Here is a 25,766-nt window from a genome sequence, read left to right as displayed (position 1 = left end):
GTAAGGCAAGACCTACCCCTCACAAATCCGTGCTGACTATCCCTAATCAAGCAGTGTCTTTCCAGATGCTCAGAAATCCTATCCTTCAGTACCCTTTCCATTACTTTGCCTACCACCGAAGTAAGACTAACTGGCCTGTAATTCCCAGGGTTATCCCTAGTTCCTTTTTTGAACAGGGGCACGACATTCGCCACTCTCCAATCCCCTGGTACCACCCCTGTTGACAGTGAGGACGAAAAGATCATTGCCAACGGCTCTGCAATTTCATCTGTTGCTTCCCATAGAATCCTTGGATATATCCCGTCAGGCCCGGGGGACTTGTCTATCCTCAAGTTTTTCAAAATGCCCAACACATCTTCCTTCCTGACAAGTATTTCCTCGAGCTTACCAATCTGTTTCACACTGTCCTCTCCAACAATATCGCCCCTCTCATTTGTAAATACAGAAGAAAAATACTCATTCAAGACCTCTCCTATCTCTTCAGACTCAATACACAATCTCCCGCTACTGTCCTTGATCGGACCTACCCTCGCTCTAGTCATTCTCATATTTCTCACATATGTGTAAAAGGCCTTGGGGTTTTCCTTGATCCTACCCGCCAAAGATTGTTCATGCCCTCTCTTAGCTCTCCTAATCCCTTTCTTCAGTTCCCTCCTGGCTATCTTGTATCCCTCCAATGCCCTGTCTGAACCTTGTTTCCTCAGCCTTACATAAGTCACCTTTTTCCTCTTAACAAGACATCTAACCTCTCTTGTCAACCATGGTTCCCTCACTCGACCATCTCTTCCCTGCCTGACAGGGACATACATATCAAGGACACGTAGCACCTGTTCCTTGAACAAGTTCCACATTTCACTTGTGTCCTTCCCTGCCAGCCTATGTTCCCAACTTATGCACTTCAATTCTTGTCTGACAACATCGTATTTACCCTTCCCCCAATTGTAAACCTTGCCCTGTTGCACGTACCTATCCCTCTCCATTACTAAAGTGAAAGTCACAGAATTGTGGTCACTATCTCCAAAATGCTCCCCCACTAACAAATCTATCACTTGCCCTGGTTCATTACCCAGTACTAAATCCAATATTGCCCCTCCTCTGGTCGGACAATCTACATACTGTGTTAGAAAAGCTTCCTGGACACACTGCACAAACACCACCCCATCCAAACTATTTGATCTAAAGAGTTTCCACTCAATATTTGGGAAGTTAAAGTCGCCCATGACTACTACCCTATGACTTCTGCACCTTTCCAAAATCTGTTTCCCAATCTGTTCCTCCACATCTCTGTTACTATTGGGGGGCCTATAGAAAACTCCTAACAAGGTGACTGCTCCTTTCCTATTTCTGACTTCAACCCATACTACCTCAATAGGGTGACACTCCTCGAACTGCCTTTCTGCAGCTGTTATACTATCTCTAATTAATAATGCCACCCCCCCCACCTCTTTTACCACCCTCCCTAATCTTATTGAAACATCTATAACCAGGGACCTCCAACAACCATTTCTGCCCCTCTTCTATCCAAGTTTCCGTGATGGCCACCACATCGTAGTCCCAAGAACTGATCCATGCCTTAAGTTCACCCACCTTATTCCTGATGCTTCTTGCAAATCTCATCTTAAGGATGAGATTTCTAAATTCTTGGAAGTGCAGGGTCGGATTAGGACAAGTCAGCATGGATTTAGTAAGGGGAGGTCGTGCCTGACAAACCTGTTAGAGTTCTTTGAAGAGATAACAAATAGGTTAGACCAAGGAGAGCCAATGGATGTTATCTATCTTGACTTCCAAAAGGCCTTTGATAAGGTGCCTCACGGGAGACTGCTGAGTAAAATAAGGGCCCATGGTGTTCGAGGCAAGGTACTAACATGGATTGACGATTGGCTGTCAGGCAGAAGGCAGAGAGTTGGGATAAAAGGTTCTTTTTCGGAATGGCAACCGGTGACGAGTGGTGTCCCGCAGGGTTCAGTGTTGGGGCCACAGCTGTTCTCTTTATATATTAACGATCTAGATGACGGGACTGGGGGCATTCTGGCTAAGTTTGCCGATGATACAAAGATAGGTGGAGGGGCAGGTAGTATGGAGGAGGTGGGGAGGCTGCAGAAAGATTTAGACAGTTTCGGAGAGTGGTCCAAGAAATGGCTGATGAAATTCAACGTGGGCAAGTGTGAGGTCTTGCACTTTGGAAAAAAGAAGAGGGGCATGGACTATTTTCTAAACGGTGACAAAATTCATAATGCTGAAGTGCAAAGGGACTTGGGAGTCCTAGTCCAGGATTCTCTATGGGTAAACTTGCAGGTTGAGTCCGTAATTAAGAAAGCAAATGCAATGTTGTCATTTATCTCAAGAGGCTTGGAATATAAAAGCAGGGATGTACTTCTGAAGCTTTATAAAGCATTAGTTAGGCCCCATTTAGAATACTGTGAGCAATTTTGGGCCCCACACCTCAGGAAGGACATACTGGCACTGGAACGGGTCCAGCGGAGATTCACACGGATGATCCCAGGAATGGTAGGCCTAACATACGATGAACGTCTGAGGATCCTGGGATTATATTCATTGGAGTTTAGGAGGTTGAGGGGAGTTCTAATAGAAACTTATAAGATAATGAATGGCTTAGATAGGGTGGATGTAGGGAAGTTGTTTCCATTAGCAGGGGAGACTAGGACCCGGGGGCACAGCCTTAGAATAAAAGGGAGTCACTTTAGAACAGAGATGAGGAGAAATTTCTTCAGCCAGAGAGTGGTGGGTCTGTGGAATTCATTGCCACAGAGGGCGGTGGAGGCCGGGACATTGAGTGTCTTTAAGACAGAAGTTGATAAATTCTTGATTTCTCGAGGAATTAAGGGCTATGGAGAGAGAGCGGGTAAATGGAGTTGAAATCAGCCATGATTGAATGGTGGAGTGGACTCGATGTGCCGAATGGCCTCACTTCTGCTCCTGTGTTTTATGGTGTTAATACCTCTGTCCACGTGATCCTTTTGACACAGGGAAGGAATGCAAACCAAACCTACTGAAAATCAAATGGCAGTTTCCAGACCTTGACACAGAAAGTGGGAAAGGTTTTTGGACACTGAGGCTGAGAGAGACAATGGAATTACAGCTGTGAAGAGCAGGATGAATGGTCGATATTAACAACCTGTGAGGGTAGGTTTGTGGGAGACAATACTGGAGAGTTCAGTACTCATTTCCCAATGAGTGCACCGAGGAAAGGGCACGTTTGACTGCTCCATTGCAAAAGTGAATGCAAGTTGGAATGCAAAACAATCCTTCCATGTGGCTGCAGATTCAATGATTGAAAATATAATGTCCACAGTTGGGAAATATGCATGAGCGAGGAGGTGTGGACTTATTCCATCAAAAATTCTTTCTTGTGGGAACCAATGAAAATGTTTGCAAGCATTGCCCAGCATTTGCTCACCTTTCAAGCTTAATGCCCAAAGAGATGCATCACAGCCATCCTGTGGGATAATAGCTATCCTGATAACAAGTAGACAAGTCCCCGGGCCCGGATGGAATCTATCCCAGGTTACTGCGGGAGGCAAGGGGAGAAATAGCTGGGGTCTTAACAGCTATCTTCACATCCTCTTTGACCACAGGCGAGGTTCCAGCGGACTGGAGAATAGACAATGTTGTTCCCTTGTTTAAGAAAGGAAGCAGGGATAATCCAGCAAGTTATAGGCCGGTGAGCCTGACATCAGTGGTGGGGAAGCTTTTGGAAAAGATACTGAGGGACAGGATATATATACATTTGGAGGAAAGTGGACTAGTTAGTGACCGGCAGCATGGTTTTGTACGGGGAAGGTCATGTCTCACCAACTTGATTGAGTTTTTTGAAGAGGTGACAAACAAAATTGATGAGGGAAGGGCTGTGAATGTAGTTTATATGGACTTTAGTAAGGCGTTTGACAAGGTCCCACATGGCAGACTGGTAAAAAAAACTAAAATCAAATGGGTTTCGGGGTGGGCTGGCTAGATGGATACAGAACTGGCTTGGTTATAGAAGACAGAGAGTAGCGGTGGAAGGGTGTTTTTCAGAATGGAAATCTGTAACTAGTGGTGTTCCGCAGGGATCAGTGTTGGGACCTCTGCTTTTTGTGATATATATAAATGATCTGGAGGAAAATGTGGGTGATCTGATTGGTAAGTTTGCGGATGACACGAAGATTGGTGGAGTTGCTGATCGTGCCGAGGATTGTCAGAGGACACAACAGGATATAGATAGATTGGAGACCTGGGCACAGAAATGGCAGATGGGAGTTTAATCCGGGCAAATGCGAGGTGATGCAATTTGGAGGATCAAATCTAGGTATGAATTATACTGTAAATGGCAGAATCCTGAGGAACATTAACATACAGAGGGATCTGGGCGTGCAGGTCCACAGCCTGAGGATTCAGGGTAAACCATTTCGGACAGAGATGAGGAGACATTTCTTCACACAGAGAGTGGTGAGTCTGTGGAATTCATTACCACAGGAAGTAGTTGATGCTAAAACTTTGAATATATTCAAGAGGTGGCTGGATATCGCACTTGGGGAGAATGGGATCAAAGGCTATGGGGAGAAAGCATGATTAGGCTATTGAGTTGGATGATCAGCTATGATTGTGATAAATGGCAGAGCAGCCTCGAAGGGCCAAAAGGCCTCCTCCTGCTCCTATCTTCTATGTATCTATGTTCCCTAAAAGTGGCAACACAGGTAGCCATATTAAGAAGGCATATGGCATGCTTGCCTTCATCAGCCGGGGCATTGAGTACAGGAGTTGGGAAATCATGTTGCAGCTGTATAAAACCCTGGTTAGGCTGCATTTGGAGTATTGCGTGCAGTTCTGGTCACCACATTATCAGAAGGACGTGGAAGCTTTGGAGAGAGTGCAAAGAAGGTTCACCAGGATGTTGCCTGGTCTCGAGGAGAGGTTGAATAAACTAGGATTGTTTTGACTGGAAAGATGGAGGCTGAGGGGAGACCTGATAGAGGTCTACAATAGTCAGAGTCTTTTTTCAAGGGTTTAAGTGTCAATTACAAGGGGGCACAGGTTCAAGGTGAGAGGGGGAAAGGTTAAGGGAGATGTGCAGAGAGTGGTGGGTGTCTGGAACGTGCTGCCAGAGGATGTGGTGGAAGCAGCACATTAGCAACATTTAAGAGGCATCTGGACGGGCCCATGAATCGGGAGGAAATAGCGGGATACAGACCGAGGAGGGGCAGAAGATTTTGATTTTAGTTTGGGCATGATGATTGGCACAGGCCTGGAGGGTGTGCTGCACTTTTCTTTGTTCTGTGTTCTGATCATAGCATTGTTCACTTTGCATTGCGCAAACTCACAAATGGGCCAAAGGCCTCCACTTTGGACCTGAAAAGCACCTGGCCTACCTTAAATTATGCTGGAAAGGTAAGGCTTCTGAAGATTTTATACAGCAGGTTAAGCAGGCCATTACATGCTGCTATTACGCAGTGCCTACCTTTCCCATTAACAGGGTGCTGTCAATATTCCAGAAAAACATTCTGCCTAACACATAACTGAGCATTGGCTGATCGAATCAAATAACATGTCTTTCGGTTATCAGTAATAGAGTACATCCCGTACTCAACCAGTCTGCACTTACAAACCCAAAACAAAGCTGTTACTGTTAGATGTGATTCCACAATTGGACAGCCGGAGTGTGGCGTCCAGGAGCTTTTCACAGTAACTTCTTTGCAGTGTTAATGTACAAAGAACAAAGAACAAAGAAATGTAAGCCTACTTGTGACAATAAAGATTATTAATGTTTCTCTTTTCAGTATGATTTTCAATTCAACCTCGTAGGTGTGGATAAGTGAGCCTGCTGGAAGATGGGAATACCATAAGACTTCATCTCAATTGTAATCATCTGCGAGAAACGTGGTCTATAGTAAAAATTAATCATAGCATATTAAAATATGGTCACTTCTGATTACGATAATTAGTTAATACAAATTATCTTTTTTTAATTTAGCTGTTGAGTAGTATTTGATCTATTTTGATTTGTTTGTTTGTTGTAGTTAAAATCTTAGTGTGAAATATTGTCCCACAGTAATTTCTGATCGTCACTGGGATATGTGGAGAAAATGGCATTAAGGAATATGGGGAGGAGGTGGGTATTTTCAATTCGGGGAAATGGGGAAAAGGTGAGTGGGAAGGTTGAGGAATATGGTGAGAGGGTGGGTAGGTGGGATTGAGGGATGTGGGAGAAGGGTAGATGAGAATGGGTGATGTGAGGGGAATGTGGGTAGATGGGGTTGAAGATATGTTATTTGGATCATGTCAGTCATAAATGTCATTCCAGATGACCATATCCGCTCCACATGACTATTTGGTCAACTATCTTTGCCTGTCCTTATTTACCTGTCAGCGGCTTTGACTTGGTTGATCACACCTTCCTCCTCCAACATGTCTCTGTTGTCATCCAGCTGATCAAGACTGCAACCACCTAATTCCAATCTTATTGTAGTCAAACAGTCAGTGGCTTTACTTCATCTTCCCATGATTGTTACCTTTGGTGTCCCTCAAGAATCCATCTTTAATAACAATAATATAATAATAATAATCGCTTATTGTCACAAGTAGGCTTCAATGAAGTTACTGTGAAAAGCCCCTAGTCGCCACATTCCGCCGCCGGTTCGGAGTATCTCCTTTCTATTTCTCATTTACCTGATGACCCTCGACAACATCATCCAGAAACACAGGGTCAGTTTTGACATGTAGACCAGCTCTAACATACCACCACTTTGCTCAACCCTTCCACTATCTCCAAATGGTCAGATTGCTTGTCTGACATTCAATACTGGATTAATACTGTGTCCAGACTCTGCCAAAACTCGTTCCTAATCACCAACTCCATCCCTCTCCCTGGCAACTCTCGGAGGTTGAACAAGACTGTTTGCAGCCTTGGTACCATACCTAGCCCTACGATAATCTTCCAATCACATCTCTGTGCCATCACTAAGTCCACCTCCATAACGTCAAACATCTCTGCCTCACCTCAGCTCATTTGCTGCTGAAACTCTCCTCCATGCCTTTGATAGCTCTAGATTTGATAGCTCTAGATTTGACACCTCTAGATTTGATAGCTCTAGATTTGATAGCTCTAGATTTGATAGCTCTAGGTTTGATAGCTCTAGGTTTGATAGCTCTAGATTTGATAGCTCTAGATTTGATAGCTCTAGATTTGATAGCTCTAGATTTGATAGCTCTAGATTTGACACCTCTAGATTTGACACCTCTAGATTTGATAGCTCTAGATTTGATAGCTCTAGATTTGATAGCTCTAGATTTGATAGCTCTAGATTTGATAGCTCTAGATTTGATAGCTCTAGATTTGATAGCTCTAGATTTGACACCTCTAGATTTGATAGCTCTAGATTTGATAGCTCTAGATTTGACACCTCTAGATTTGATAGCTCTAGATTTGATAGCTCTAGATTTGATAGCTCTAGATTTGACACCTCTAGATTTGACAGCTCTAGATTTGATAGCTCTAGATTTGATAGCTCTAGATTTGATAGCTCTAGATTTGACACCTCTAGATTTGATAGCTCTAGATTTGATAGCTCTAGATTTGATAGCTCTAGATTTGATAGCTCTAGATTTGATAGCTCTAGATTTGATAGCTCTAGATTTGATAGCTCTAGATTTGATAGCTCTAGATTTGATAGCTCTAGATTTGACACCTCTAGATTTGATAGCTCTAGATTTGATAGCTCTAGATTTGATAGCTCTAGATTTGATAGCTCTAGATTTGACAGCTCTAGATTTGACACCTCTAGATTTGATAGCTCTAGATTTGATAGCTCTAGATTTGATAGCTCTAGATTTGATAGCTCTAGATTTGATAGCTCTAGATTTGATAGCTCTAGATTTGATAGCTCTAGATTTGATAGCTCTAGATTTGATAGCTCTAGATTTGATAGCTCTAGATTTGACACCTCTAGATTTGATAGCTCTAGATTTGATAGCTCTAGATTTGATAGCTCTAGATTTGATAGCTCTAGATTTGATAGCTCTAGATTTGATAGCTCTAGATTTGACACCTCTAGATTTGATAGCTCTAGATTTGATAGCTCTAGATTTGATAGCTCTAGATTTGATAGCTCTAGATTTGATAGCTCTAGATTTGATAGCTCTAGATTTGATAGCTCTAGATTTGACACCTCTAGATTTGATAGCTCTAGATTTGATAGCTCTAGATTTGATAGCTCTAGATTTGATAGCTCTAGATTTGACACCTCTAGATTTGATAGCTCTAGATTTGATAGCTCTAGATTTGATAGCTCTAGATTTGATAGCTCTAGATTTGACACCTCTAGATTTGACACCTCTAGATTTGATAGCTCTAGATTTGACACCTCTAGATTTGATAGCTCTAGATTTGATAGCTCTAGATTTGATAGCTCTAGATTTGATAGCTCTAGATTTGACACCTCTAGATTTGATAGCTCTAGATTTGATAGCTCTAGATTTGATAGCTCTAGATTTGATAGCTCTAGATTTGATAGCTCTAGATTTGATAGCTCTAGATTTGACACCTCTAGATTTGATAGCTCTAGATTTGATAGCTCTAGATTTGATAGCTCTAGATTTGATAGCTCTAGATTTGACACCTCTAGATTTGACACCTCTAGATTTGATAGCTCTAGATTTGATAGCTCTAGATTTGATAGCTCTAGATTTGACACCTCTAGATTTGATAGCTCTAGATTTGATAGCTCTAGATTTGATAGCTCTAGATTTGATAGCTCTAGATTTGATAGCTCTAGATTTGATAGCTCTAGATTTGATAGCTCTAGATTTGATAGCTCTAGATTTGATAGCTCTAGATTTGATAGCTCTAGATTTGACACCTCTAGATTTGACACCTCTAGATTTGATAGCTCTAGATTTGATAGCTCTAGATTTGATAGCTCTAGATTAGATAGCTCTAGATTTGATAGCTCTAGATTTGATAGCTCTAGATTTGATAGCTCTAGATTTGATAGCTCTAGATTTGATAGCTCTAGATTTGATAGCTCTAGATTTGATAGCTCTAGGTTTGATAGCTCTAGATTTGATAGCTCTAGATTTGATAGCTCTAGATTTGATAGCTCTAGATTGGACACCTCTAGGTTTGATAGCTCTAGGTTTGACACCTCTCGATTTGACACCTCTAGATTTGATGGTTTCAATGCATTCCTAGCCAACCTCCCACATTCTATCTTCTGTAAAATTGAGATCACCCAGAATTCTGCTAACCATGTCCTACCTTGCCCCAAGCCCCAATCAGCCATCACTCCTGTGTTCGCTGACTTACACTGGATCCAGCTTAAGCAATGCCTCAACTTTAAAACTGTCATTCTTATGTTCAGTTCCCCCATGGCCTTATACCTCCGCAACCTGCTCTGTAACTGCCTCAAGCCCTAAACCCTCCAAATAACTGCCCGATCATTGTGGCCATGCCTCCAGATGCCTGGGCCCCCGGTTGTGGAATTCTTTCACTAAGCTTCCTGCCTCTCTTTCCTCTTGTAAGAGGCTCCTTCAAACTTCCCTCTCTATCTGCCCTGAAACCCCTTCCTGTGGCTCAATGTCAAATGTTGATAATGCTGCTGTGGAGAACATTGGGGCATTTTACTCTGTCAAAGGCACTGTTAAAGGGGCTGTTTAGCACAGGGCTAAATCGCTGGCTTTGAAAGCAGACCAAGGCAGGTCAGCAGCACGGTTCAATTCCCATACCAGCCTCCCCGAACAGGCACCGGAATGTGGCGACTAGGGGCTTTTCACAGTAACTTCATTTGAAGCTTACTTGTGACAATAAGCGATTTTCATTTCATTTCACAGCGCAGGAAATGTCAATATTTTTATACTCGGTGTATTTTTATATTTGTATGCTATGAAATATGAATTCTTTTTGATGTGCAGTTTGTATTTTGGGTGAGTTCCTGGTAGATGAAGGGTTAATTTTGGATGTGTGAGGGAATACTGCCACCATGACTGGGCTTATCAGAGCCACACGCGCAAATATGTTGTTTATGTGCTGAGGGGATGCGGTTTAGATCGCAACGACAGATCGTGACCGTGGATCGTGATCATAATTGGCGAGTTATTGTTATCGTTGGCAGACAGACAACAAGATCAGAACACAACACTTAAGAGTCCCTGAATACACAGATAAAGAGACTAGGTTTGGAGATGTTAATTGCACAGAGTTCAGGGAGACAAACGGAGAGAAAAGAATCTGCAGTTCCCGAGTCAGTGTGATGGACGAGTGTGATGACCAAGGTTACCAATTACCTTTCTTTGTTAAATAGAACTTTGGTTGCTTAATAAATCGTCCCAATGCCACTGCGTCAAGTGTCTCCTTGTTCCGAATTTATCGTCCCATCTCTGAACCTCTTCCAGCTATGTAAGCACAAGGTTTTGTTGTTGTTGAGAAGGTTTGGTGGGATTGCCAGAAAGACTGAGATGATGGTTAAGTGGGATTGGGTGATATAGGGAGAATACATCAGGGCAGCACGGTAGCACAGTGGTTAGCACAGTTGCTTCACAGCGCCAGGGTCCCAGGTTCGATTCCCGGCTTGGGTGACTGTGCGAGTCTGCGCGTTCTCCCCGTGTCTGCGTGGGTTTCCTCCGGGTGCTCCGGTTTCCTCCCACAGTCCGAAGGTTAGATGGATTGGCCATGATAAATTGCCCTTAGTGTCCAAAAAGGTTAATTGGGGTTACTGGTTGAAGGGGATGGGGTGGAGTAGGTGTGTGCTTGAGTGGGGTGCTCTTTCCAAGAGCCGGTGCAGACTCGATGGGCCAAATGGCCTCCTTCTCCACTGTAAATTCTATGCTTCTATGATATGTTGGTGGGATTGGGTGGTATAGGGAGAATATGTTGGTGGGATTGGGTGGTATAGGGAGAATATGTTGGTGGGATTGGGTGGGTATAGGGAGAATATGTTGATGGGATTGGGTGGTATAGGGAGAATATGTTGATGGGATTGGGTGGTATAGGGAGAATATGTTGGTGGGATTGGGTGGTATAGGGAGTATATGTTGGTAGGGATTGGGTGGTATAGGGGGAATATGTTGATGGGATTGGGTGGTATAGGGGGAATATGTTGATAGGGATTGGGTGGTATAGGGAGTATATGTTGGTAGGGATTGGGTGGTATAGGGGGAATATGTTGGTGGGATTAGGTGGGTATAGGGAGTATATGTTGGTGGGATTGGGTGGTATAGGGGGAATATGTTGGTAGGGATTGGGTGGTATAGGGAGTATATGTTGGTAGGGATTGGGTGGTACAGGGAGAATATGTTGGTGGGATTGGGTGGTATAGGGAGTATATGTTGGTAGGGATTGGGTGGGTATAGGGAGAATATGTTGGTAGGGCTTGGGTGGTATAGGGGGAATATGTTGGTAGGGATTGGGTGGTATAGGGAGTATATGTTGGTAGGGATTGGGTGGTATAGGGAGTATATGTTGGTGGGATTGGGTGGTATAGGGAGTATATGTTGGTAGGGATTGGGTGGTAGAGGGAGTATATGTTGATAGGGATTGGGTGGTATAGGGAGTATATGTTGGTAGGGATTGGGTGGTATAGGGAGTATATGTTGGTAGGGATTGGGTGGTAGAGGGAGTATATGTTGGTGGGATTGGGTGGTATAGGGAGTATATGTTGGTAGGGATTGGGTGGTGGAGGGAGTATATGTTGGTAGGGATTGGGTGGTATAGGGAGTATATGTTGGTAGGGATTGGGTGGTATAGGGAGTATATGTTGGTGGGATTGGGTGGTATAGGGAGTATATGTTGGTGGGATTGGGTGGTATAGGGAGTATATGTTGGTAGGGATTGGGTGGTATAGGGAGTATATTTTGGTGGGATTGGGTGGTATAGGGAGAATATGTTGGTAGGGATTGGGTGGTATAGGGAGTATATGTTGGTGGGATTGGGTGGTATAGGGAGTATATGTTGGTGGGATTGGGTGGCATAGGGAGTATATGTTGGTAGGGATTGGGTGGTATAGGGAGTATATGTTGGTGGGATTGGGTGGTATAGGGAGTATATGTTGGTGGGATTGGGTGGTATAGGGAGTATATGTTGGTAGGGATTGGGTGGTATAGGGAGTATATGTTGGTGGGATTGGGTGGTATAGGGAGTATATGTTGGTGGGATTGGGTGGTATAGGGAGTATATGTTGGTGGGATTGGGTGGTATAGGGAGTATATGTTGGTAGGGATTGGGTGGTAGAGGGAGTATATGTTGGTAGGGATTGGGTGGTATAGGGAGTATATGTTGGTAGGGATTGGGTGGTATAGGGAGTATATGTTGGTGGGATTGGGTGGTATAGGGAGTATATGTTGGTAGGGATTGGGTGGTAGAGGGAGTATATGTTGGTAGGGATTGGGTGGTATAGGGAGTATATGTTGGTAGGGATTGGGTGGTATAGGGAGTATATGTTGGTGGGATTGGGTGGTATAGGGAGTATATGTTGGTGGGATTGGGTGGTATAGGGAGTATATGTTGGTAGGGATTGGGTGGTATAGGGAGTATATTTTGGTGGGATTGGGTGGTATAGGGAGAATATGTTGGTAGGGATTGGGTGGTATAGGGAGTATATGTTGGTGGGATTGGGTGGTATAGGGAGTATATGTTGGTGGGATTGGGTGGTATAGGGAGTATATGTTGGTAGGGATTGGGTGGTATAGGGAGTATATGTTGGTGGGATTGGGTGGTATAGGGAGTATATGTTGGTGGGATTGGGTGGTATAGGGAGTATATGTTGGTAGGGATTGGGTGGTATAGGGAGTATATGTTGGTGGGATTGGGTGGTATAGGGAGTATATGTTGGTGGGATTGGGTGGTATAGGGAGTATATGTTGGTGGGATTGGGTGGTATAGGGAGTATATGTTGGTAGGGATTGGGTGGTATAGGGAGTATATGTTGGTGGGATTGGGTGGTATAGGGAGTATATGTTGGTGGGATTGGGTGGTATAGGGAGTATATGTTGGTAGGGATTGGGTGGTATAGGGAGTATATGTTGGTAGGGATTGGGTGGTATAGGGAGTATATGTTGGTAGGGATTGGGTGGTATAGGGAGAATATGTTGGTGGGATTGGGTGTTATAGGGAGTATATGTTGGTAGGGATTGGGTGGTATAGGGAGTATATGTTGGTGGGATTGGGTGGTATAGGGAGTATATGGTGTGGTCACCTACAATGGCATCCAGCAAGGGATACTGGGAAAAGTGGTCAGGTTTATGGACAAGCACGCTGCAGATGAGATCAAACAACGTTGCAGCCCTTTGCAGACATAACTTTTGCAGGTTATTGCAAACAACATTGGCAAAGGCCAACTCCAGTCCGTCCCAGATGGGACAATAGAACTGCCCTGTCAATCACACTGATTTACCAGACACAATGGCACCTAAACTCTTTATTTGGATGGGCCTGTATCTGCCTGGCACCTGTCGGTCACTGCCAAGTTAAGTTAAGATGTTCGAGCTATTTGTGTATAGTGTAACCTATGATTGGGAGTGTGGGATTGAATAACTATAACCATTGTGTGTGCGTGAATAAATATTGTTCTATATTACAAACTGAGTCTCAATCATTTGTCCACGATATATGGGTTAAGACACACTGTGGTGTAGACAGGGACAACAATGGTTGGTGGGGTTTGGTGATAAAGGGTGAAAGTGGGAGGTATGGATTGAAGGAGAAAAGGAAGGATCAAGACATTTATGTTTCATGATTCATATTTCACTGCTAGACATTGCAAATGCAGTCTTTGTTGTTATGTTGGTCATTGCAGCAGCCAAGGTTCAAACAGCAAGGTTCAAGCAGAAAATGAGATAAATGACAGTTCTGGTAGATTCAGCCAGGGCAGTAGGAATTCTCTGCTCATCTCCGAATAGTGGCTTGGGATGCTGTAAACCAGGTTAACATCTCATTCAAAATGTAGACACTGCAGTCCCACTCTGCCATGTGCTCGTGTCCTACACAATCTCTTAACAGAGCTGTGTGTGCCACGACCCAACTCCATCATTTTCATCAATGGAGGCTATTTATTCCTGCTTTTCCCATCACGTTCCATCAAACCTATTTCCAAATGGACATGTCTCACTTTAATACTCTGATCGTTAGACACTACAGTGAGGCATATTTCTCCATGCACTTATCTCGGATCTTCTGACATCTGGCAATAATTGCTCGAGTTACTTTTGGGAAGGAGCCCTTACCCAGGCTGGCTAGATAGACTCCAGTCCACACCAACACCGTTGAATTTTACCTGCCCTGAAATAACTCAGCATAATATTCAGTTGTATCAAACCTCTGGTGACCCACCACCAGCTTGTTAAAGAAATTAGTTATGGGTAATAAGTGATCTTGCTGATGTGATCTATCCACTGTATAACTCCAAAACCTGATTTTCATTGGGCTCAACAAAGTTGGTGATGAGTTCATCCCAATTCCGCACAGTAGTCCGAGTGTTCAGCTGGGCTATTTAATCATTTCATGGTGCAGGGTGAGCCAGGTTCCGAGGGCCTTGCATGACCTACCTGATAGTTATCTCAAATATCTGATTGAGTTTACTCTGCAGAATAGTGGCCTGGAATAGAGAGATGAGAAGCAGCAGTAAATATATAAAAACTGCAGACAAGCAGAATTCAACCATATTCACGTCAGAACAAAGCCCCACCTCATCATTCGCAATACAGAACTCAAATACATAGGGAGGGAGGAATGTAAAGGGACAATTGGGAATGGAATGGCGAGAGGAGCCAGTAAGGGGTGAGTTAAACCCAGAGAAGTTACATTGAGTCAATTATTTCCATGAGTGGGTGAATGAGGAATTAGGGAATGGAAAAGATATTCACCAGGAGAAATAAGTGGGAAGAAAGGATGAAAGATCTTGAATTAGACTGTTCAGCACATGGAGCGACTGAAATACGACTCATGCGGAAGGGATACCAATTTAAAAATGAATATAAAATATTCTTTGGCAGGGAATGTTGAATGGGAATACAGGAGAAAATAGCAGGATCAGAGGATAAATGATCTCCTTTACGAGAAATTCTATCCATGAAAACTGTCCTTTATTGATCTGATGCCAGGGAGTGTTTTGGAATGAGGTTGAGTTGAGGTCAGGGATTGTACCTGAGCTGTGCCTCAGACACCTCCTCTGCCCTCTGCCCTCAGCCCTGGCTGATTTTAATGTGTGACGCCCAAGTAGAGATCGGATTTTACTGCGGCTTCCGGTTCAGAGTTTTCATTTTCACAGAGAACCAGAGTCCAACATGGTGAGGATGAAACATCAGACCTGTTAAAAGCAGTATTGAGTGTGTCCGCGTGACATCATCTTATGCACAAGGGATCCTGGCTACAGTATCAGGGTGAATATCAGTGGGTTATAGGATTACTATCAGTTACAGGTAAGATATTATTGGTGTGCTATGCTTATTACTAAGAATTAGCTTGAGGTTATCACTGAATCACATAAAACCTTTGGTTACGAGGGTGAAAGACTTTACTGTTAATTATCGTTATCATTTCAGCAAAGGTAGGCCGTAAGTCATAGGAGCAGAATTAGGCCACTCGGCCCATCGAGTCTGCTCCGCCATTCAATCATAGCTGATATTTTCTCACCCCCATTCTCCTGCCTTCTCCCCATAACCCCTGATCCCCTTATTGATCAAGAACCTATCTATCTCTGTCTTAAAGACACTCAATGATTTGGCCTCCACAGCCTTCTGTGGCAAAGAGTTCCACAGATTCACCACCCTCTGGCTGAAGAAATTCCTCCTCATCTCTGTTTTAAAGGATCGTCCCTTTAGTCTGAGATTGTCTCCTCTGGTTCTAGTCTCTCCTACAAGTGGAAACATCCTCTCCACGTCCACTCTATCCAGGCCTCGCAGTATCCTGTAAGTTTCAATAAAATCCCCTCATCCTTCTGAACTCCAACGAGTACAGACCCAGAGTCCTCAACCGTTCCTCATACGGCAAGTTCTTCATTCCAGGGATCATTCTTGTGAACCTCCTCTGGACCCTTTCCAAGGCCAGCACATCCTTCCTTAGATACGGGGCTCAAAACTGCTCACAATACTCCAAATGGGGTCTGACCAGAGCTTTATACAGCCTCAAATGTACGTCTTGTATTCTAGATCTCTCGAAATGAATGCCAACATTGTCTTCCTAACTGCCGACTGAACCTGCACGTTAACCTTAAAAGAATCTTGAATAAAGACTCCTAAGTCTCTTTGTGCTTCTGATTTCCTAAGCATTTCCCCATTTCCTTCCAAAGTGCATAACCTCACACTTTTCCACATTGTATTCCATCTGCCACTCCATTGCCCACTCTCCTAGCCTGTCCAAGTCTTCTGCAGCCCCCCTGCTTCCTCAATACTACCTGTCCCTCTACAGATCTTTGTATCATCTGCAAACTTAGCAACAGTGCCTTCAGTTCCTTCTTCCAGATCATTAATGTATATTGTGAAAAGTTGTGGACCCAGCACAGTCCCCTGAGGCACACCACTAGTCACCGGCTGCCATCCAGAAAAAGACCCCTTTATCCCCACTCTCTGTCTTCTGCCAGTCAGCCAATCCTCTATCCATGCCAGGATCTTACCCTGAACACCATGGGCTCTTAACTTATTTAACAGTCTCCTATGCGGCACCTTGTCAAAGGCCTTCTGGAAATCTAAATAAATCACGTCCACTGGTTCTCCTTTGTCTAACTTCCTTGTTACCTCCTCAAAGAACTCTAACAGATTTGTCAGACATGACCTCCCATTGATGAAGCCGTGCTGACTCAGTCCTAAATTATCATGCACTTCCAAGTAATAATAATAATAATCTTTATTGTCACAAGTAGGTTTACATTAACACTGCAATGTCGCCACATTCCGGCGCCTGTTCGGGTACGCAGAGGGAGAATTCAGAATGTCCAAATTAAAGTACTCTGCGATCTCATCTTTAATAACAGACTCTAAAATCTTACCAATGACTGACGTCAGGCTGACCGGCCTATAATTTCCCGTCTTCTGCCTCCCTCCCTTCTTAAACAGCGGTGTTACATTAGCCACTTTCCAGTCCTCTGGGACCCTTCCTGCCTCCAGTGATTCCTGAAAGATCACCACCAATGCCTCCACAATCTCCTCAGCTATCTCTTTTAGGACCCTGGGGTGTAGTCCATCCGGTCCAGGTGACTTATCCACCTTCAGACCTTTCAGTTTCCCCAGAACCTTCTCCTTAGTAATGGTCACTGCACTCACCTCTGCCCCCTGATTCTCCTGGAGCTCTGGCATCCCACTGGTGTCTTCCACCGTTAAGACTGATGTAAAGTAACTATTCAATGTGTCTGCCATTTCTTTGTTTCCTATTATTATTTTTCCAGACTAATATTCCAGTGGTCCAATGTCTATTTTTTGCCTCTCTTACCTTTTGTATGTTGAAAAAAACTTCCTATTTTCCTTTATATTACTAGCTAGCTTGCACTCATATTTCATCTTCTCCCCCTTATTGCTTTTTAAGTTGTCCTCTGCTCGCTTTTAAAGGCTTCCTAATCCTCTGGCTTCCCACTAATACTCGCCACTTTGTATGCTTTTTCTTTAGCTTTTATGCTGTCCTTGACTTCCCTCGTCAGCCATGGATGCCTTGTCCTCCCCTTACCATGTTTCCTCCTCCTTGGGATGAATTTCTGCTGTGCCTCCCTCATAACCCCCCAAAACTCCTGCCATTGCTGTTCCACTGTCTTCCCTGCTAGTCTCCGTTTCCAATCAACTCTGGCCAGCTCCTCCCTCATGTGTTTGTAGTTACCCTTATTTAATTGCAATTATTATTATTATTATGCCGTTACATCTGATTGCAGCTTCTCCCTCTCAAACTGCCGGGTAAATTCTATCATATTGTGGTCGCTGCTCCCGAAGGGTTCCTTCACCTTAAGTTCCCTAATCAAGTCTGCCTCATTACACATCACCAAATCCAGAATTGCCTGTTCCCTAGTCGGTTCTGTCACACGCTGCTCCAAAAAAACATCTCTCAGACATTCCACAAATTCCTTTTCTTGGGATCCACTCCCACCCTGATTTTCCCAGTCCACCTGCATATTGAAGTCCCCCATGATTATTGTAATTTGCCTTTTTTACAGCCTTTTCTATCTCCTGATTTATATAAAAAGAGTAATATTACAATAATCATAGTTAATGAGTTACCATTCGTTACTGCTCAAATCACAGTGCCTTCCACCTCCAAAACCCTCTTGTCCAGCCCTTGGTTTGACTTCCTTTCTCTTTTCACCTAACTTGATTTCCCCTTTTCTCCTTTCAGATTCTCCTCTTATCCCTCTATGAGATTTCCCTCCTCCACATATTGTTCCCAAAAACCTTCTTGGACACACTTAACAAATTCCTCACCATCCAGACCCCGAGCCCTCAGGGAATTCCAGTCAATATGAGGAAAATGAAAGTCTCCCGCTTCGACAACCCTGTTATTTCTACATCTATCCAGACTCTGCTTACATATCTGTTCCTCAACGTCCCGTGGGCTGTTGGGAGGCCTGTAGTACACCCCCATCATAGTGACTGCCCCCTGCCTGTTTCTGAGCTCTACCCACAGTGCCTCGTTACTTGATAGTAGATTTGTTGAGCATGATTTTCCTTTCCTAAATCCATGCTGACTTTGTCTGATTACATCACTGCTTTCCAAATGCTGTGCTATGAAAATCTTGAATATGGAGTCCAGCAACTTCTCTACTACCGACGTTAGGCTCACTGTTTCTATAGTTCCCTGTTTTCTCTCTACCCTTTTTGAATAGCGGGGTTACATTTGCAACCCTCCAATCTGTAGGAACCATTCCAGAGTCCAAAGAACTTTAGAAAATGACCATCAATGGATCTATTATTTCTAGGGCCACTTCCTTAAGTACTCTGGATTGGATTAGATTTGTTTATTGTCACGTGTACCGAGGTACAGTGAAAAGTATTTTTCTGTGAGCAGCTTAACAGATCATTAAGTACATGGGAAGAAAAGGGAAAAAAAGAAAATACATAATAGGGCAACACAAGGTACACAATGTAACTACATAACACCGGCATCGGATGAAGCAGACAGGGTGTAGTGTTAATGAGGTCAGTCCATAAGAGGGTCATTTAGGAGTCTGGTGACAGTGGGGAAGAAGCTGTTTTTGAGTCTGTTCATGCGTGTTCTCAGACTTCTGTATCTCCTGCCCGATGGAAGAAGCTGGAAGAGTGAGTAAGCCGGGTGGGAGGGGTCTTTGATTATACTGCCCACTTTCCCCAGGCAGCGGGAGGTGTAGATGGAGTCAATGGATGGGAGGCAGGTTTGTGTGATGGACTGGGCAGTGTTCACGACTCTCTGAAGTTTCTTGCGGTCCTGGGCCGAGCAGTTGCCATACCAGGCTGTGATGCAGCCCGATAGGATGCTTTCTATCAGATGAAGATTATCGGGCCCTGGAGATTTGTCCGCCTTCAACAGCCTATTTCTGTGTTACAAACTTTGATGCATTTCTTTGTATTCAGTTGTGTTGGCTCAAAATTCCTTGCTTATGTTCGAACCATCTTGTGGTGAATCATGACCCCACCAACCATTTTGATCATTTTTTCACCTTTAAGTTATATTTAGTGATGAATTGCCTGAGCCCCAAATGACTATGTTCATTTACCTCAGCCCACAGCCATATTGTGCCATTCTATTCAAATTATCTTGCATGTGCTATCAGAGACTTTCTCTTCAGAAGGTGTTGTGATTTGTTAATCTTTTCACACATTTACAAACTACCATGTTCTTACCCTCGCTCCACAATGGGCGGCTATCTCTTCAAATGGAGCTTTCTGAAATTTTTCCACCACGAGTCGCCGTCTCTCTCTCTCCTGCTCCTCCACGGCGCCACCATCTATTGACCAACAAAGACGGACTATCAGTGCTGGCAGGGACATAGGCCCCAATAGCTTGCTGCTGTTGAGTGACTGTTCAACTCGGAGCATGGTCTCGCTGAATTAGGCAATTCACAAACAGGACAGAGTCGTGGCCCAGATTTTCCGGTCCTGCCGTGGGAATCGTCACGGGCAGAGTGGATACTTTGACGGGCCAGCGGAAGGTCCGTTGACATGGAGTGGGAATTTCCATCCTGAAACATTTTGTAAATCTTCAAAGGCTTTCAGCAAACTTTGCAGAGTTGGACTCTGGCCTAGATTTTCTGTCCAACAGAGGCAGGAAGTGTTATGGGATGTCTCAGGGAGGTACCTACTCACTTTGGAACGGCCCATATTTTCTGCATCATTTCACACGGATGACAAGAGCCTCAAGTACTTTTGACGTGCACTTGTACACAAGGGGGGGGGGTAATAATGTTGTAAAACTAATTCTCCATCATTTCTGCCTCAGTTCTATTGATTTATGTTTGCAAAACAATATCAGCAGTTATCCATGAGGTAGTAATCAGCCAAAAGATTTGACCTGCAGCATTTTTAATGGTTTCAAACCCTTTATGATTGACAGATTTCACTGCACACAGTCTGAGTTATACCTAATTTTGAAGACAAATCCTAGACTCTTCCCTGTAGCTCATGATTTCTCAGGCTTTGACAGGAGGAAGCTGCAACATCAATGAAACAATTGGGTGCAGATGCTCGAAACTGCAATAAATATATTGCTTTACCCACCTGAAGATATAGTTTCCACATTACCAACCAGAGCAGAAATGGGAGCTTCCTTCAATTTCAGTCAGCAGGTGGATTTCCTGAGGGCCAATCCGTCACTTGGACTTGGATGATTGGCCAGATGTACATGAACAGTACAGGACGGTACTTATTTAATGAGCAGCTTATCTACAACTAGGGGCTGTTTAGCACAGGGCTAAATCGCTGGCTTTGAAAGCCAACCAAGGCAGGCCAGCAGCACGGTTCAATTCCCGTTCCAGCCTCCCCGAACAGGCGCCGGAATGTGGCGACTAGGGGCTGTTCACAGTAACTTCATTTGAAGCCTACTTGTGACAATAAGTGATTTTCATTTCATTTCAACTAGCAGCACACCACCATGAAAGTGCACCTCCCCTTTGCAGAGAATGCCTCCCGGCCTTAACTTTAAGACTGTCTGAAGGATGGAGCTGGGTGGATCATCAGAGACTAAGTCAGACCTCTGAGACACAACTTTCCCAGGGAGCAGTGCTGCAGCAAAATCTGACAATATAATAAATACAATTTGGAATCTGGAATCACATATTGGCCAAACTGAGTAAGGGGAGACACATTTTCTTCCCGAAAGTGCATCAGTAAACGTGATGGATTTTCACAACAGTTCAGCAGCTCCATGCTCACATCGCTGAGACTTGTTCTTTGTCCAGATTTATTTAATTAATATTACGGTCGCGATTTAACAGGAAAAACAGAATCCCGTTGGGGCGCGTTTAGTGGGGTGTTTCAAGAACAACCCTGCTACCAAACAGGACTTTGTTTTGTCTTGGTGAGGCAGGCCCCACCGAGGGCCGCACTTACCCCACTTCCTGCCCACGTGCTCAGAATGAGATCGAGGTACCAGTTTTAAAGTGCCGCCCTGATCTCTCGACTCCCCTCAGAGTCCTCACCGCAGCTCCGGAACCCCCCAACGCCCCAACAGACCCGTTAGGGGGACCTCGAGCTTCTCTCTCACCCCACCTCATAAAGGCATGGACCCTGGCACGGGAAACCTGGCACCTGGGCATCTTGGTACTGCCAGCCTGGCGCCCTGGCAGTGATGGCCTGAGTGACCCCCCCAGGTGTCGTTACACCTGCTCCACGTTTGTGTGGACAAGCACTAAGCATCACGTGGTGAGGGCCGGGCGTTCATCCCCGCGCCGTGGGAGCATCGGGTGGCGACATATTTCAGTGAGCCCAACTGCTGACTGAAATATGTAAACCTGGATCTCGCTCAGCGGTGGCGAGATCCAGATAGCGACGTCTTGCAAAATCTTGAGAGGCGTTCTGAGCCTCGCACATCTCACGGCCTTGTCGCGTCACCAAGGTGGGCGTGACAAGGCAGTTTGACCGCCCCCTATTTTTAAATAAAAATCATTCAGGGGTGTGGGAGTCACTGGTTAGGCCCAGCATTTATTGCCCACCCCAAGTTGCCCTTCAGAAGGTGGGGGTGAGCTGCCTTCTTGAACCGCTGCAGCCCTTGAGGGGTAGGTACACCCACTGCATTGTTTGGGAGGGAGTTCCAGGATGTTGCCCCAGCGAGGGAACAGCGATATATTATACAGTGAATGGTAGAACCCTCAGGAGTATTGAAAGTCAGAGAGATCTAGGTGTACAGGTCCACAGGTCACTGAAAGGGGCAACACAGGTGGAGAAGGTAGTCAAGAAGGCATACGGCATGCTTGCCTTCATTGGCCGGAGCATTGAGTATAAGAATTGGCAAGTCATGTTGCAGCTGTATCGAACCTTAGTTGGGCCACACTTGGAGTATAGTGTTCAATTCTGGTCGCCACACTACCACGAAGGCTTTAGAGGGGGTGCAGAAGAGATTTACCAGGATGTTGCCTGGTATGGAGGGCATTAGCTATGAGGAGAGGTTGAATAAACTTGGTTTGTTCACACTGGAACGAAGGAGGTTGAGGGGCGACCTGATAGAGGTCTACAAAATTATGAGGGGCATAGACAGAGTGGATAGTCAGAGACTTTTTCCCAGGGTAGAGGGGTCAATTACTCGGGGGCATTGGTTTAAGGTGTGAGGGGCAAGGTTTAGAGGAGATGTACGAGGCAAGTTTTTTATACAGAGGGTAGTGGGTGCCTGGAACTCGCTGCCGGAGGAGGTGGTGGAAGCAGGGACGATAGTGGCATTTAAGGGGCATCTTGACAAATACATGAATAGGATGGGAATAGAGGGATACGGACCCAGGAAGTGTAGAAGATTGTAGTTTAGTCGGGCAGCATGGTCGGCACGGGCTTGGAGGGCCGAAGGGCCTGTTCCTGTGCTGTACTTTTCTTTGTTCTTTGTTCCATTTCCCAGTCGGGGTGGTGAGTGACTCGGAGGGGAACCTCCAGGTGGTGGGGTTCCCAGGTATCGGCTGCTCTTGTCCTTCTAGATGGCAGTGGTCGTGGGTTTGGAAGGTGCTGTCTGAGGAACCTTGGTGAGTTGCCAATGGTACACACGGCTGCCACTGTGCGCCAGTGGTGGAGGGATTGAATATTAGTGGGTCGGGTAACAATCAAGCGGGGCTGCTTTGTCCTGGATGGTGTTGAGCTTCTCGAGTGTTGTTGGAGCTGCACTCGTCCAGGCAAGTGGAGAGTATTCCATCACACTCCTGACTTGTGCCTTGTAGATGGTGGACAGGCTTTGGGGGTGGGAAGGGGAGGGAGGGGGGAGAGGGGCAGGGTGGGGGCGGGGAGGGTTCAGGAGGTGAATTACTCGCCGTAGGATTCCAGCCTTTGACCTGTCCTGGAAGCCACAGTATTAATGTGGCTGGGTCCAGTTCAATTTCTGATCAATGGTCACCCCCAGGATGTTGATTGTGGGGATTCAGCGATGGTGATGCCATTGAATGTCCAGGATCGATGGTTAGATCCTCTCTTGTCGGAGATGGTCATTGCCTGGCACTTGTGTGGCGCGAATGTAACTTGCCACTTGTCAGCCCGAGCCTGGATATTGTCCCGGTCTTGCTGCATTTGGACAGGGACTGATTCAGTATCTGAGGAGTCACAGATAGTGCAGCCATCAGTAAACATCCCCAATTCGGAGCCCATGACGGAAGGAAGGTCATTGATGAAGCAGCTGAAGGTAGTTGGGGCGTGGACACGACCCTGAGGAAGTCAGTATCTCAGAATTGTTACAGTGCAGAAGGAGGTCATTCTGTCCATCGCGTCTGCTTCAGATCCCAAACATTCTGACTATTTACTCTGACCATACATCTCAGAATCGTGAATATCTCAAATCAAAGAAAACAGTCCCAACTTCTCCAATCTATCCTCACAGCTACAGTTCTTTATCCTGCAGGGGGCGGGAGAACGGCGACGCTGATTGGCTGTTGCGGGGAGTGAATTGTGGAAAGCTGCTGTCGGGTGAGTTTCTTGAACTAATATATTTCAGGCAGTGCTAAACCCGAGACACGACACAGGTAGTGTCTCCCACCCAGCCTCCTCCTCTAACCAAAAAAAAAGGCTGTGTGGTGAGTTGGTGAGTTAAGCTTTTCTTTCCTTTTCCTCTCTCCATCCTTCCACCACCTCTAACCTGCGGGGAGTGTGAAAATCAGGTCAGCTTTTTTTTCCCTCTGTAATTGTCAAGTGGATAAATGGAAGGGATGGCAGAGAGGGCAGGGCAATGTTCCTCCTGCAGGATGTTCGAGGTGAGGGACACCGTCAGTGGCCCTGCTGAGTTCACCTGCGGGAAGTGCACCCATCTCCAGCTCCTCAAAGGCCGTGTTAGGGAACTGGAGCTGGATGAACTGAGGATCACTCGGGAGGCAGAGTCGGTTATAGATAGAAGCTACAGGGATGTAGTTACTCCTATGAATGAAAGTAGCTGGGTGATGTTTAAAAGGAGGGGAAGAAGCAGTCAGTGCAGGGATCCCCTGCGGTTGTTCCCCTCAATAACAGGTATACCGTTTTGGATAATGTTGGGGGGGGGGGGGGGGTGGTACCTATCAGAGGTAAGCCACAGTAACCAGGTCTCTGGCACTGAGTCTGTTCCTGTGGCTCAGAAGGGAAGCGGGGAGAGCAGGAGAGCATTAGTTATTGGAGACTCGATAGTTAGAGGTACAGATAGGCTGTTCTGTGGCAACGATAGAGGCTCACGGTTGGTGTGTTGCCTACCGGGTGCCAGGGTCCATGATGTCTCGGATCGTGTTTTCAGGATCCTTAAGGGGGAGGGGGAGCAGCCACAAGTCGTGGTGCACATTGGTACCAACGACATAGGTAGGAAAAGGGACGGGGATGTAAAACAGGAATTCAGGGAGCTAGGGTGGAAGCTGAGAGCCGGGACAGACCATGTTGTCATCTCTGGTTTGCTGCCAGTGCCACGTGCTAGCGAGGTGAGGAACAGGGAGAGAGTGCAGATAAACACGTGGCTACAGGGATGGTGTAGGAGGGAGGGTTTCAGTTACTTGGATAATTGGAGCACATTCTGGGGAAGGTGGGACCTGTACAAGCAGGACGGGTTACATCTGAACCAGAGGGGCACCAATATCCTGGGAGGGAAATTTGCTACAGCTCTTCGGGGGGGGGGTTTAAACTAATTTGGCAGGAGGATGGGAAACTGATTTGTAGTTCAGGAGATAGCGTTGCTGGAGTTCAGGAGGTTGAGGGTAGTGCAGTACTGAGGAAGGTACCAAGGTCACAAGAGTGGACCTGAAGGCATGAAAGTGGTTTGAAGTGTGTCTACTTCAATGCGAGGAGCATCAGGAATAAGGTTGGTGAGCTTGAAGAATGGATTGGTACCTGGGACTACGATGTTGTGGCCATTACGGAGACGTGGATATAATAAGGGCAGGAATGGTTGTTGGAGGTTCCGGGGTTTAGATGTTTCAGCAAGATTAGAGAAGGCGGTAAAAGAGGTGGAGGAGTAGCATTGTTAATCAAGGATAGTATAATGGCTGCAGAAAGGCAGTTCGAGGAGGATCTGTCTACTGAGGTAGTGTGGGCTGAAGTTAGAAATAGGAAAGGAGCGGTCACTTTGTTAGGAGTTTTCTATAGGTTCCCAAACAGTAACAGAGATGTGGGGGAAAAGATTGCAATGCAGATTTTGGATAGGTGCGGTAGTCACAGGGTACTTGTCATGGGTGACTTTAACTTTCCAAATATTGATTGGA

General features: G+C 45.3%; 1 protein-coding gene across 1 annotated transcript in view; it reads right to left on the bottom strand.

The window, feature by feature from the left end:
* The window catches only part of LOC140425173 (protein EFR3 homolog B-like), a 61,483-nt gene that overhangs the window by 4,692 nt on the left and 31,025 nt on the right, over positions 1-25,766 (bottom strand). The window contains exons 4-5 of the mRNA XM_072509203.1: positions 19,777-19,880; positions 14,530-14,579 (exon numbers count right to left, since the gene is read on the bottom strand). Of these exons, the coding sequence (XP_072365304.1) occupies positions 14,530-14,579; positions 19,777-19,880 (154 nt within the window). The remainder of the gene's footprint in view (positions 1-14,529; positions 14,580-19,776; positions 19,881-25,766) is intronic.

Source organism: Scyliorhinus torazame, chromosome 1, assembly GCF_047496885.1.
Source record: "Scyliorhinus torazame isolate Kashiwa2021f chromosome 1, sScyTor2.1, whole genome shotgun sequence".
NCBI lineage: Eukaryota > Metazoa > Chordata > Chondrichthyes > Carcharhiniformes > Scyliorhinidae > Scyliorhinus > Scyliorhinus torazame.
This window is presented reverse-complemented; position numbering and strand designations above follow the sequence as displayed.